The sequence below is a fragment of the Penaeus chinensis genome, chromosome 10 (genome assembly GCF_019202785.1).
Source record: "Penaeus chinensis breed Huanghai No. 1 chromosome 10, ASM1920278v2, whole genome shotgun sequence".
Taxonomy (NCBI): Eukaryota; Metazoa; Arthropoda; class Malacostraca; order Decapoda; family Penaeidae; genus Penaeus; species Penaeus chinensis.
Window position 1 is genome coordinate 27,871,871 of NC_061828.1, and position 14,478 is coordinate 27,886,348.

The window sequence follows — 14,478 nt, forward strand, 5'->3', positions numbered from 1 at the left end:
ATTTGAAAAAAACAAAGTTGAAATGCTGACCCACAAATTAAAAAAGAAACATTATATAAAGACACAAATGGCCATCCGCGAAAACACGTCCCTCTCGCAGGGTTCCAACAACGCCCTGCCGTCCATGTGAGCAAAATGGCGACGCAGGCGGCCGCTGCGCTCCTCGATGAGCTCATGGGAAGGGCGAGAAATGTGCTTCCCGAGGAGAGAAATCAAAATGTGCACTGGGATTCACCCGAGGTAAGAAAAGGAGAAGTGTCGTGATCAAGAGGAGGAGAAAACCGTGAACTCCGAGATAAAACGAAGCGTTTTCGGTAGAGTGCGAAGTTCCCTCAGCCTCGCGGTTTTCGGCTCGGTTCCCTCTTTCTTGTCGATTCCCTTCAGTGGTGAGCCAGCGAGGCGGTTTCCTCCCCGGAGACCGTTTCCCCCTGTGCATGGCGCGGGTGTCACTCGGAGGACGTAGCCTGGCTGTCGGGGCGAGAGGCGCCTTTGTTCGCGCTCGGAGCAGATGTCGGCGGCGCCCGCGGCCTGGGGCCCTCGCGGCGGGGCTGGGGGGCGGGAGGGAGGAGGGGGGAGTGGACTGGCTGATCTTGTGGTGCTGACGAACTAGTCTTTGCCAGGATTGCATTTTTTTTTTTTTTTTTTTTTTTGTAAGATTTGTAGTTGGCCTGAGGATAAGCCCTATTTATATCTTCAAAATCTGCCTTCTCCTCCTGTGATACTAGGGTCAGCAACTTTCTCTGGATTTATTACGAACTCTTCTTTCCTTTCCCCTGGAACGCGTCGTTAGAGGTTGTGCTTGTGGAAATAGAAAATTATGACAGTATGGTTATGTGCTGTCGTGTCAAGTAATTGTCACGGCCTCTTCATCTGTCATTCTTCTCTCATGGGTTGATAAGTCTCCATTATGAATATTTTAGCTGTAACTTGTCAAATTGAAACATAGGAAGATAAGATATGGGCAGCTAAATTTTCTGTCGGTGATGATATGACTCTGAGACAAGACGTAGAACACCTCGCGGCATACTGGCCAAGCAGCCTTCCCCGAATGCCTGGCACTCTCCCAGCTTAACTAAGGACTGGGATCTTCCTCTGCTGACTGGGAAGCGTACCAGACTCCCCATATAACTCAACCGTAACTGCCACTCTGTCTGCAGCACCCAGCCATCACCAGGGAACTCGCACACTACTCACATGCACCCAAAAAGATAAGACCAGTATGCAGTAGAAACCTCATCTACTATACTTGTGACCTTGGAGTCGTTCCTACAGTCAATTGCTTGCTTGCACAGTTTGCTTATTGGAGAGTCCACTGTAACTTGTACACAACACGCTCAGCACACTACCTAATTTGGGTCATGCTTTGTCCAGCAGCTGCATTCAGACTACTATATTGTAGAAACCTGCTCTACTTACTCCACTTGCTAATGATTGGCTTAATTATTTAAGAATAATTTTCCTTGCTTGTATTTATAGACAAATTAAGTAACGAAGATTCCTTTTTTCCTGATAGAGGGTTCTTTTCGAGACAAATGCCATCAGCTTAACCCTTAGCTTACAGTTGGCTAACATGCCATGGCATGACTGTGCCTGCCAGAGAGGGGGAGGTGGGAAGAGGTTGAGGAAAGTACCAAACACCTGTTAGAGCCCACCTCAGGTTATTTCTAGGGAGGAGCAAGGGCATAAGCACCAACAGGTAAACTGCATATGCAGGTACTTAGTACCAGGCACACCTATGTGGACTTTTGCTTGTTTCAATCTTGCATACAATATTTGATAATGGCATTGAACATAGGAATGTCAGACACTGTCTGCAACACCCTCACACAGGTTAGGTTTGGATTTTGGGTTCGCATGATACCCTAGTTTTATGACTGTCTCTAGATGGTGCATCACTCTTGGTAGCAAATACCAAAATATTTCTTAAATGCAATTTTTATATACATTTACATGAAATGTGCCTTACATCAAGACTCCTTGGTAATTTGCTGTAGCCTATAAAGGATCTCAATATGTACAAAGTATGAGACACTAATGTTGGAAAATGAAAATATAAATGATGATATTTCAGTTTGGGATTCACTCTTAATGGTCGGTACTGTCCACCATCGGCAAATTTGTTTTGATTTGAATTGGTTGAAAAGAGCATTTGAATAAGAAGGAAATCTGACAAGCTGATTTTTGAACTTCATAAACATAAGTGAGATGATTATATGTATTTAAATGTAATCCTTTTTGAAAATTAATACCCAATGACCAGCTCCCTCCATTTAGAGCATGGGAAAAATTTCAACATGTTTAGTAATTCTTCGCGCTTCATTTCTTTAACTGGTATGTTGTATTTATGCTAGGATTATATGAATATAATAATTTTGTGCTGATAGTGCCATCTGCATGATTGATTGCATTTATTAAACATTTCAGACAGGAATATCTACTTTTATATCACAAAAAATGAATAAGAAGAGGGACCATTACAAAATCTGGTCCCTATTGGAAACAATAACTGATTGAGTGGGTAATATCATCATCACCTGTTCTTAGTTTTAATATTAAATTACCCAAAATTAGATCCCAAACATACCCCCCCCCCCCTTTCATGATATTAGAAACCAAAAATAATAAGTTGAGTTGATCTAACTGAAGAATCTTTCTAAGGCAATTGAGGGGGAAAATACAACCTATGGACTTTTTTCCTTCTTTGATTTTTGGGTGGCGGGAAGGTTAAAATTCATAATGAATTGCAATTAAGTATGTTGTAGCATACAAAAAAAATTGTTATCTAAGACTATTATCTTTTTATGATCAAATGACTGGAGCAAGGTAGGCCTCAGCTCGGAAGGTTCCCTTAAATTGTGTGCTAAACAGAGAAGGTAATATGGTGTGAACTGTCTAGGATTCAGATGCAAGTCAATATTTGCCTATATTTTACCCAGCAATTTCTCTGGTGCAGGCTCTGCTCACCCTAGTCAGGAACTACATTATAAAAGTTAGTGTATTCACTTAACGGCTATAATTTGATATTACACATCATACGGGATGCAATGATTCAAAATTCATTGTGTCAACAAATTGCAGCCTCTCTACAGAATTATTACTGAAATTGTTTTATTGTTGTAGATTACACAATTTGTGTAATCTATTCACCATACAAGTTCTCGTTGGCTTTAACTGGGACTTAATAAATTTCAAAACTTAGTTATTAGATTTAATGAATTTATCTAAAGTTTATCCAATTTAAGAAAAGGAAATATTAACTTGCCCAGAATTCTGAAGGACTCCAATCAACCATGTCTTTTCTGGGGGGGGGGGGGGGTTATCAAGTAGTGTAAGTCATAGAAATATTGTTTACGAGTACCAAGTATATGGAAGCGAAAGTGCTAAGTGTCAACTGATTAGAATAAGAAGGAGACTGAGGAAATCCAAGGAAATCCAAGTATTTTAGAATTTAGTTTCAGTTCCTAAGTTTTCCTACATGGCACTGGAACTTTCAAACCTCAATTAATCCAAAAATCGACAATTCTCTTGCCCTTCCTTTGCTTCCAGCTCCTGCAAAATTTCCTTGTTTACTAGGGATGGATTTGGTCTGCTCAAAGAGTTTGATTTTACACTTAATTTGACACACCAGCGACTGTGTACCCCATACTGTTAATCAGACAGATAATGAAAAGTGTAGTTAGTATCATAATTAAAAAAGAAAATGTTTGGTATCAAGGCACTTTGTGTGCCTTGCTGGGTTCCTATCTTAAACCAATATGTGAAATTGTTATGGAAGATGATTGTTAGAAGAATATTAAACTCTCAGTTCTATGTACTCTGTACCTTTATTATATATGTTTTGAATGGTAATCATGCTGTAAGGTATATAAATAAATCCACAGTATGGGTTGTGTGGGTTCTTGCAAATTCAGGATTGTCCAGAATAAACTCAACATTTATATTATGTGACAGAGCATTATGCTCTTGGTGAAAAAAATTACTAAGTAGGAAAAAGGTTGATATAGTACAATCACTGATAGTATAGGAAAGAGGGAAGGAGTGTGTTAATGTGGTAGAGTCAGGTTCCTGTGAGCTATGCTGTGTTCACTTGAGAGAAGCCAACTCTCTTCAGAATGGCTTGCTGCAACTCATAATTTCTACCAAATATACTTTCACAAGTGGCAGAAGTGCATATGGCACCCTCTCCTCTATCCATTTTCCAATACCATGTAGGTTATAATCCACAGTGTGAGCAAGGCATTCATTTGTAAATAAGAAGATATTACATTCCTTTGGGGAAGGGCCATTTCAGTAACATTGTAACGAGGTTTATACAGTAGGTTTCACCCCCATAGCTGGGGGCATTAGAAAATTTTATAGTAGAAATAGAGATATCTTAAGAAATTCCATTATTAATATTTTAAATGTATGCTAATATTTTAGCAAGCTAATATGCTCTTTAAGATAAGTAAAAGTTGAAATAGGTCTTTTTGAGCATGTATATGGTTTTTGGCCCATGTAGTAGTGACAACTGAAGAATGCTTCAACCTTACCTGAATAAGTGAATTCAGATAGAAAATAGCTTGAAGAAAAAAAAAAAAGGACCTGTTACAACCACTGGGTTAGATGGTTTACCTACTACCAAGTTATCCTGACAATTTTGAATAATGTGACTTACATACAATCACTCAATTGCTGCAGCTTTCAGCTCTTTTTTGAAGTGGGCAAATTCCTAGCATTAGCAGAAAAACAATCCACATAATTATTTATCTTATTTTTTATTTGCATCACATTTTAAGTATTTTATTTCCCTTTGTTATTGATTTAGAGATTGAGGGATAAAGTGCTATAGTGATTTTGTTATATATTCTGAAAATTATTAAGTGATAAGTTTTAAAAAGGTATTTTTTCTGAGTGTAGGAGTGGTGGAGTGTAACTACTATTTTATGGGCAAGGGGTCAAGTCTCACAAATGTACCCGTTTTTAATCTGAAAAGTTGGTATACGATACTAGCAATTAACTATGACTCTTTTAATCTACAGGTGTGTCGTCACTACCTGGTGAAGTTTTGTCCACATGACCTCTTTACAAATACAAAATCTGATCTTGGACCATGTGACAAGGTAGGTATTTAGGTGAAGAGATGAATTTTTGACTAAAAGTTTTGCTTCTTTGTATTTAGCATTGTCTTGCAAAAACATTGAAACACACACATTTGTATAAACAAAATATATGAAGGTATATATTAATGAAAGCAATAAAAACTTGTTCCAGCCTGTCCATGATGAGGAATTAAAAAGGGAATTTGAAGCTGCCAATTCCTATCGCCGCACTGCCTTTGAAGATGAATTTGTTAGATATGCAGAGTCCATGCTTACAGAAGTAGACAAAAGAATAAGAAAAGGAAAACAGCGGTTATCATTGTCAGTTAAAGATGCCTTGGTGAGTGGTTCTTTATTTATTTATATTACCTTCTTTATTCCTGAATCATCTAGATGTAATTTGAGAATTTAAGTATGAATATGTTTATCATTAATAATTATATTGTTACAGGCCAGTAGCACAACAGGTGACGGGCGAGTAGATGAGCAGCTGGAACTCCTCTCCGAAAGAATTACAGGTTTAGTAAGTGAAGCCGAAAGACTAGGTTCAGAAGGAAATGTTGAAGAGGCCCAAGGTCTCCTTAAACTTTGTGATCAACTACGAGAAGAGAGAGACTCGCTACGCAGAAGTAATGAAAATTCTGTATGGCATCAGGTACTTCCATCTTAGCTTTTTTGAATATATATGTATGAGCCCTATGTCTGTGTATATGTATATATATGCTGTCTTTTGAGGAGAGAGAGATTCTTAAAAGTTATATTGAGTTGATGTGGGGTTGAACCTTTTTATTGTTATTGTTTACCTTAAACTTACCAGGCTGCGGAGATGGCGGCATCACAAGAAAAGCAGATGGAGGTGTGTGAAGTATGTGGTGCTTTCCTGATTGTGGGTGATGCGCAACAACGAATTGATGACCACTTAACAGGAAAGCAGCATGTGGGTTTTGCAAAGCTACGTCAGGCCATTCAGGAAATTAGAGATGTGAGTAATATGTTCTCTTTTTTTTTTTTTTCTGTAGAATATTCAGTAAATAGAAAAGTATTTGTGTTGGGAAATGTTTCAATCTTTTTTCTTTCTTTTTTTTGAATGGATTGTCATAGATTTTGATATAATATTTTTTTCTACAGAGTCGTGAAAAGGCAAGAGCAGAGAGAGAAAGTCAGAGAGAAAAGGAGAGAGAAGAAAGACGCAAAGCCTTACAAGAAGAAGAAAAGCGTAGAGAGAAAGAAAGAGAAGAGAGGAGGAGAAAAGATGAAGACCGCAGACGTAGAAGGTGTGTGAAAATTTTAACTTCTTTATTTTTACTAAAGACTGTCAACATCGAATTCAGAATAAAATTATCATTACTTACCTCAAAACATTACAACATTTCTGATTGTTTGTCATTTCCTTTTGCAGTAGTGACAGAGATCGAGATCGTGAGCGTGCAGAGAGAAGTAGAGACAGAGACCGTGACAGAATGAGGGACAGAGATTATCGTGACAGGAGACGATCACGCAGCCGAGACCGCGAGAGGAGACGGTCTCGCAGCAGAGACAGGGATTATAGAAGTTCACATTCAAAAGACAGAGATAGGAGAGAGAAAGACCGAGACAGGTGAGAACTGGAGTTTAATCTTATTACATTTATTTGAGTTTATACGTGTTCATGAGAGTATTGTATTTATTATAAAAAGTCTTATGAAAAGAGTTTGTTTTGGAAAATGTGTGGTATATATTCTCAAGCGGACTTCCTTCACAGGCATCACCGTTCGCGAAGTCGCGAGCATGACAGAAGGAGACACAGGGAAGAAAATGGTAATTTTTAAGTATGTCTCGTTTTAGTCTTTGCATGTTGGGGACTTTGCATGATTTAGATCTGTCTGTGATTGAATGTTGGTGTGATAGGGATAAAGGTATGATAATTGTATAGTGTTGTGCTTTTAAAAGAAGAGAAAAGTGGGGCTGAAAGGTATGTAGATGAGCCCTTTGTATATACTTCTACTTTTAAAAACTGCCATTTACTGGAAGAATCTTACCTCTTTTTGCACTGAAGAGATGGTGAATGGTTCTGCAAGATGTCTGGCCTCTTGTCTTGCTCCCCCCCTCATTCAAAGACTACCCCCTCTCCTTTAGAAGTCTACATTTTGTCTGAATTGTTGGTTTGATTTATTAGTTGATACTTTAGGATGGTTTCTGCATTTTGTTGAGTTCAAGGTCATTAATATTTTCACATTTTGTTAGTTTTCTAGATGTTCTTGCATGTGGAAATCTGATACAGCTATTCAGAGAGAAAAATTAACAATGGTTAAAAGTTCTACATTCCTAGTTCAAAGTAATTTGAATTTTGATATCAGATATTTAAAAAAAAAAAAAAAAAAAAAAAAATAGAGTTTGAGACTGAGACTGCATTTATTGCACTTAACAAGCATGCATCTTGACTGTTTTGCTATTATTAGGGTTATTGATTTTCATTGATATAGCAAGCTTTCCCTTCCCATAAAGAAAAGGAGTGGGACTTGTAAAGTGTTAAGTTTCCATAGTTGGTAGTTATCGTAACGTGTTATGTATACATTGTATGGAATGCTAGCTAGTTTAAGTGGATAGTAAGGGTGAACACACTTTTTGTCAACTTCTTTTACTACACACAAATTTTTATTAGATTTTCACCATGAAACATCTGAGCATATACTTTGACAAGACCAGATGGTAAGGTGAAAACCCACTCTGCTTGGATTTCAGGAAATGTTTCTTCTAGTTCTTAGCCACCAAGGAGTCAATTTGTAGGTCTTAGAAACTGCGCCTGATTTCCCTATTTCTTGAATTTCTGGGAAAAAGTTTGTATTGCATATAATATTGATAGTTATTATTTTTGATATTATTATTTTATTGAAATACTAATGACAAGAGAATTGTTTTAAAAAATCTTTCTGAACATCAAGGAAAAAGATTTAGAAGGTAGATAGGTAGGACTGATAATTGGCTCCTTGGTGACTAAGTACTTAGACAAAGTACCTGTTTTTTGCTTACCGTGGCAATAGGGTTAATTTATAATACATACTTTCATGCTACTAGAAAAAAAAAAAATAATAATAACAAACAAAAAAGTAGTTTTCCATATCATTCTGGCAGAAATGCGCTAAAAGTTCCAGTTGATCCATAAACCGTAACATTTCTTTGTAATGCCAGTTGGTCTTATAAGATAAGTAGATATACTGAAACTGTAAACTGAGTGGTCTATTTTAATAAATTTAATACATTAACCACAGGCCACTGGGGAAAATGCTGTATTCATTTTTTATTTTTGTGTGAAATGCCTCTGCACATAGATGGCTCTGCTAGTGCTTAGCCACAGAGGAGTCAATTAATAGACCTTGTGGCTGTACCTAATTTCACCTTTCCTTGAATTGGTGTGAAAAATGTATTTTTTACTAATGCTATGAATATTGTTGGTGTTATTTTTATTATCAACATTATAATTAGTATAGTGCTGTAACCATTAGTAACCGCAAAATAAGATAACTTAAAATATTTTCGTAAATTAAAGAAAAAGGTTTATTATCAACATTATAATTAGTATAGTGCTGTAACCATTAGTAACCCCAAAATAAGATAACTTAAAATATTTTCGTAAATTAAAGAAAAAGGTAAATGGGCGAGACAGTACTCTTAATTGGCTCATTGATGACTTAGTACAAGTGTAGTGATCTATGTGTAAAATCAATAAAGTAAACTCACAGTGGGCATGGGATGTACGTACATGCCATGCCCGTCGACTTTGGGTAAAATCTATGTATATAACTTATTTATCCATTATATATATATGTGTGTGTGTGTGTGTGTGTAAAAGTAAAATGGATTGTATTATTGCTGTCTTGAATTTTGAACTGACTTTGTTAGCAGCTATAAATATTTACCAATTTTTAATTTCTTAAGGTTTATTATTTACATTTTAGTGCAAGTAAATAATCCATAAGTTTAACTCTTAATACCTTGATAAAAACAGTTATCTTTATCAATAAAGAGTCCGTAGAGAAGCTTGATTGATTTTTTTTACAACTGTAGTTCATATTCTGCCAGGCGATCTGTACCACCGTGAATACTGATGAGTGACAGGGCAATTGTGAAGGAGGAGCCAAGAGGGAGATGTGGAGAATAGAGTCCGATGAGCGGGAAATGAAGGCTTAACCAGTGAGTGATCTCCACTTGAGGTAAGTGGCAACATGTTTGTGGTTTTTCCCCCCTACAGGTTCTTCACCAGGTGAGTGCACATGGTACATTGTTTGCCTGCCATGAGCTGGTACCTGTGGTCCCTGCTAACCTCCAGTGATAACTAGATTCTAAGCTCTGGTTCTGGCTCTCTCTCATGAGTCTTTGGAGTTGGTAAAGCTCTGTCTGTGAGCCTTTTTATTTTTTTATTTTTTATTTTATTTTTTTCTATGCATAATTTTGTGTATCTGATAAATGCGTACATACACACATACACATAGGCATACATACACACACACACATAGGCATACACACACACACACACACTCACACACACACACACACACACACACACACACACACACACACACACACACACACACACACACACACACACACAGGCATACACACTAGCATGCAAACACGGACCCAAACATGTACAAACACTCCCAAACGTGTACACACACACACACTCACACTCTCAGAGATACATGCACACACATACAGATAATGCTTCATGCACACACTCAGATACTCATCTCACAAACACTCACACACAGGTACACACGTACATACACATATACACACGCTGCTCGCATGCACACTCACAAATACATACATATGTACACTTTACATATTTTCATGTTGATATTTACATGCCAAGGGGTGAAGACATAGTAAAAGGAAGAAAAACTCGTCTTACTTTCTCTTCCCCCTTAATTAATTAATTTCCACTCGTGACAGTTGCAGCTTTGAAAATGAGGAATAGTTTAGCAGTGGCTTCTCATAGCTATGTTAGCTGATATTTTTGTTGCTCCGTTTACTAACCAAGTTTCCTAAAGTGATGGAATAAGCCAGTGATTAATGGTCTATAAATTATAGATTGATTTGATTGATTTGGAGTTACATCCTCATTGTCCTTCTTGAAGATGTGTCTTTCAGTTTTGGCTAACACTCGATCTTGATAAAGAGAAAGTTAAGTTGTGTTGGTTTATGTAAGTGATGGTAGTTAAAATAAACATCTGCAGTTAATGTTGCTTATGATTGAATTTATTTAAATGTATGATTTTGTGATACATTCTTTTGCTGTTAGCCAAACATTTGATATTATGCTTGAATGGGATATTAAGTACATTTTTGTATGATAAACTTTTGTGGTGATGAATATAAACATTTTTCTTTAGGGTTTTGGTATTTCCATTTTTGTTGGTAATTACATTTATTTACCTCAATTCTAAGTGCAGTGGATTTTTATTTTTCTCATCCCCACACTATGTAATCAGAACATAATCTTGCAGTCTTATAATATGGCAAAAACACACACAAGGACTTTTGTGCAAGGTTTTGTTTGTATTTCAGCTGCTCATTTATTTTATATACTTAGTATTTTGCATTAATTCAGCAGTTTGTTCACTTCTAAAAAAAAAAATGAAAATGAAAGGATTAGAATATTTCTTTTCTTTGAAATGTATATTTTTAAAATTGCCATTAATGAAATGAGAAATGAAGGACAACCAGAAGGAAGATGTTTGTAGATTTGCTTTATTTTAGGCCAATTAAATGTAATTTAGTCTTTAAAGGTGATACTCTGATGATAAAATGTGTTTTGTTCATGATAACAAAGATTAAATGAAACTGGACTATAATTAAAGAAAAATTGCCTCATCTTATTTTTATGTATACAACACTTTTCTTTATTTTTAGAGAAAATTGTGTGATGTGCATTCATAGGCCAGTAACTTGGCACTCGTTTTAGTCTTGACATACTGCTTTCCATCAATCTTAATTTATCTCAAGGTAAATGAAGTCTAAGGTAACAGTGGTAGTTGATTAAGTCTGAAAAGAATTATACATCTTGATTGAAAATATATAAGCCTTTCTTTCAGAATATGGGTGTCTGGTATGAAATGAATAATGAAGAGAAATGTTAGGCACGTGTGGAGAATAGTGTTGGAATTGACTGTTTTTAAGATTAGAAAATAAGAGAATTTGTTTTTAGTTATTTAACATACACATTGTGACTTTTCTTGTTAGTTAGAAATAATGGTTGGTTGTGTACAGTATAAGAATATCAGTTATTTTACAAACAGTCAAGGGGTTATTGTAGTGCAGTGTAAGTAGTCATTTTCATTGATGTATATTATTCTCCTTTTCTCATAGCACATTTCTTGTTGGAGAGATACCATGACCAGTATTGTTCAATTTAATTATCAATTATTAATTGTAATTATTATGATAGGTGTAAAATTTATCAAAATTAAAGGAGACAATATTCAAGATCAAGATTTTTTACATCCCATGGGAAGATTGGATGTAAGACCTCAATTTTGAATTTTAAGACAAGTCTTGCCTTAATTCATATTTTAAAAGGCCTTGGGAGATTTACTCATCTGTATTGTTTTAAGCTTTTGTATTTATTTCATGTTTGTTGTCCTGATCCAATAATTCAGGTTTTCTTGACCACACCTACTGTCTTACCAGTCGAGCCTATTGTCGTTGGTGTAGCCGAACAAGGCTTTGTCTGTACCACTTATTTTGTCTCTGGAGGTAAGTGGGTAACTTACAGTGACAGAAAATGTGCCAAACCGCAAAGTTTTACTCAGTAATTTCATAGAAAGACCAGTAACATTATGAAATGGTTTTTGTATGCTTTATGGGACATTATGGTACTGCAGCAGGGTTCATTTTGTCCAGTTAATTTAGCTCCATATATATATGTATATATATATATTTATATATATCCATACTTATATTTATATTTACATGTATTAGTAGGTTCAGAGTTGACGAGAAATTCATTTATTTGGGCTTCTACCCAGTCATGTCTAATCGATGATGTGTTTAGTATATTTTGCTCTCTTCTAAATCTGACTGAACATTTTACATTGATACATTTTGATGCTTCAGCTCACAGCATATGCCAAGTTAATGATGATCAAATTTTTATTTTGAGAAAAGAGAAAAATCTTGTTTATTGTGTATGTATGCATGGTTATATGCTGTGAGTTTGCATACCAGCCAAAGATACTTCTGTTAGGGGGCAACAGCTCAGGATCTTTTATCTCAGACTTTTCTCTTAAGAATTGCACCCAAATTATATAATCAGGTGTCAAGTAGTGTTCTTCGCCTGTGTTGATTAATTAATATTACTAGAATTCTTCTTTATCACAGTCTGACTGTATCTTGGGTTTCACAGGGTAACATCTGGCAAGAGAAAAGAAGACCTTTTCAATCTACTACAGCAGTTGAGAGCGTCAGCACTTCAGTCGAGCCACAGACGATGCATGTTGAGAGATGCAGAAGTACTGAAGGACACTGCAGCCTCCACTTTGTGTTAGCCAGGTGACCCCCCTCATTTCACACTCCCTTCTCTGCCTCCCCCACTTGGCCTCTTCCCAGCCCTACCCAGTATGACATCCCAAAAGGGCATTCAATGGTTCCACAGACTGACTTCACAAGATTTTTTTTTTTTTTTTTTATACATTTTTAATTTACTTTTTTTTTATTATTATTATATTATTATTATTTTTTTTTTTTCCCTCTACCTTTTAAAAATTTTCTATCGTTACTTTTTTTCCCCCTTATAGGTTTCACTGTATAGGTATTAGGTAGAACAATGTTCTGTATTAAACTTTGTTTGACTGTAAAATATCTCTGTATATAGTTTGGATACTGTCAACACGACATGTACTTTTGAAGTGTAATGTAAGGGTGTTAAAACATCACTTGTATGCATCTTAGTTTAGGTGTGATAACAACCTCTTCAAACAGAGTTGTGATGCTGTTTAAGGAAGTTCGTTGGTTGTCCGGTCACATTCCATCAAGTATCTCATCTCTCCACTCTATTAAGGTGAGATATTGTGAATTGTGTCAATAAATGTGTAAAACTTATTGTGTTATTTTGTTTTAATCCCCTTCATATATGATTTTAAAAACAAAATTATTGCAGTAATTGTTCTTTTATTCTGGGTATCTTCCATTAAGGCCATTACCTAGTGTTTCTTATGGATCAACTGTCTTGATTTTGACTGATTAGAAAGTTTTTTGCCATTTTCTGAATTAAGGCCGTGGAAACCGTGGCATCAACAAGGGCTTCTGGAATCTATAGTGATGGGATATGGATTCAGTTTTAACCCAAGGCTGACAGGTATCAGAAATTCCTAAGCATCATAAACTCTGGTGATTTCTGGCAACGTCCAGACGCTGGGCGTAGGAGTCCACTATGAGTAGCAGAACTTCCAGTTCAACGCACTCTGGCATGTTGCCGTGTGTACAGCTGTACCCCGCAGAGCAAGCAGTATGTTATAACACTTGTACATGTGACCTGTCCATAAAGGGTCAAGCCAATCAGCACAGATGGCAAGAATACATGCTATGCCCACTGTAATATAAGAGTAGTTATTATATTTATTTAAAGTTGCTTAGACTGGAATAACAATTTAATAATCATAATGTCAGTAAGAAGAATATCAATAATATTAGAAAGAAAAACACATTTTCCTACAATTTCAAGGAATGGGGAATTCAGGAGTGCTACCGATAACTCCTTGGTGGCTGAGCACATGGGGAGTCATCTGTACATAACGTAATTCACAAAAAAAAACTAAGGGGAGCAGTACATAAATTTGTAGTGATTGGGTTAAAGTGCTATCCTTGTGGCATCTTATAAACTAAATTCAAACATGCTGAGAAGGGGGTCAAAGGTACTGTACTAGTATTGTGGCAAAAAGGATACAAAAAATAGTTAATGATTAAAACAAATTGTATTAGATGTCGTAAGTCTAATAGTATAGAATAATATAATAATGAAAAAGGTACTCAGGGGGGAAGCAGATGGGGTTAAGGTGGGGATTAGTGAAAGGGGGAAGCGGGTTAAGGGCAAAGAGTAAATGTTGGATATCTATGCATCTGAGGATGGAAAACAAGTCAGAGAAAAAAGCACAGACATCTTGGGAAGAAAGAAGAAAATGGAGAGGAGGCCAGCATTGGGAGTAGTGAGCAAGAGAAAACCTCACCAGTTTGTTGGCTTCACCAAGTTTGAATCTGAGAACTGCTACCGCATACTCGAAATTGTAAGCATGGCAGCTCCTTGAAAACATATTACGAGAACCAATACAATTATCACGTGTGTGTGATTGTGCAGATCAACTGGAACAGTCGTGACCAGGTTGGGCATAGCAGAGGGGCAGTGGCCTATGAGATGACAGTG

The 14,478-nt window shown here is 36.4% G+C and overlaps 1 protein-coding gene across 4 annotated transcripts; it reads left to right on the top strand.

The window, feature by feature from the left end:
• The first annotated feature begins 85 nt into the window (after positions 1–85).
• Positions 86–13,160, top strand: LOC125029479 (luc7-like protein 3). Of its 4 annotated transcripts, none has more exons than XR_007115197.1 (10): positions 86–240; positions 5,022–5,102; positions 5,254–5,421; positions 5,533–5,736; positions 5,899–6,063; positions 6,210–6,355; positions 6,481–6,678; positions 6,823–6,878; positions 9,141–12,611; positions 13,041–13,160. XR_007115197.1 is itself a non-coding variant. In XM_047619376.1 (9 exons), the coding sequence occupies exons 1-8, from the start codon at positions 136–138 to the stop codon at positions 6,887–6,889; spliced, it is 1,134 nt and encodes a 377-aa protein (XP_047475332.1). In that variant the 5' UTR covers positions 86–135; the 3' UTR covers positions 9,141–13,160. The 4 variants fall into 4 exon arrangements, 2 of the variants coding, with proteins under 2 accessions (XP_047475332.1, XP_047475331.1); XR_007115196.1 differs by having other exon boundaries at positions 9,141–9,271; positions 12,466–13,160; XM_047619376.1 differs by having other exon boundaries at positions 6,823–6,889; positions 9,141–13,160.
• The last annotated feature ends 1,318 nt before the right edge of the window (positions 13,161–14,478 follow it).

Excerpts from the sequence above, each read along its gene's own strand:
- LOC125029479 (XM_047619375.1), top strand. The coding sequence starts at position 136 with ATGGCGACGCAGGCGGCCGCTGCGCTCCTCGATGAGCTCATGGGAAGG. Across the intron at positions 6,356-6,480 it reads GAAGACCGCAGACGTAGAAG|TAGTGACAGAGATCGAGATC; the intron begins GTGTGTGAAAAT and ends TTCCTTTTGCAG. Across the intron at positions 6,879-9,140 it reads GAGACACAGGGAAGAAAATG|GCGATCTGTACCACCGTGAA; the intron begins GTAATTTTTAAG and ends ATATTCTGCCAG.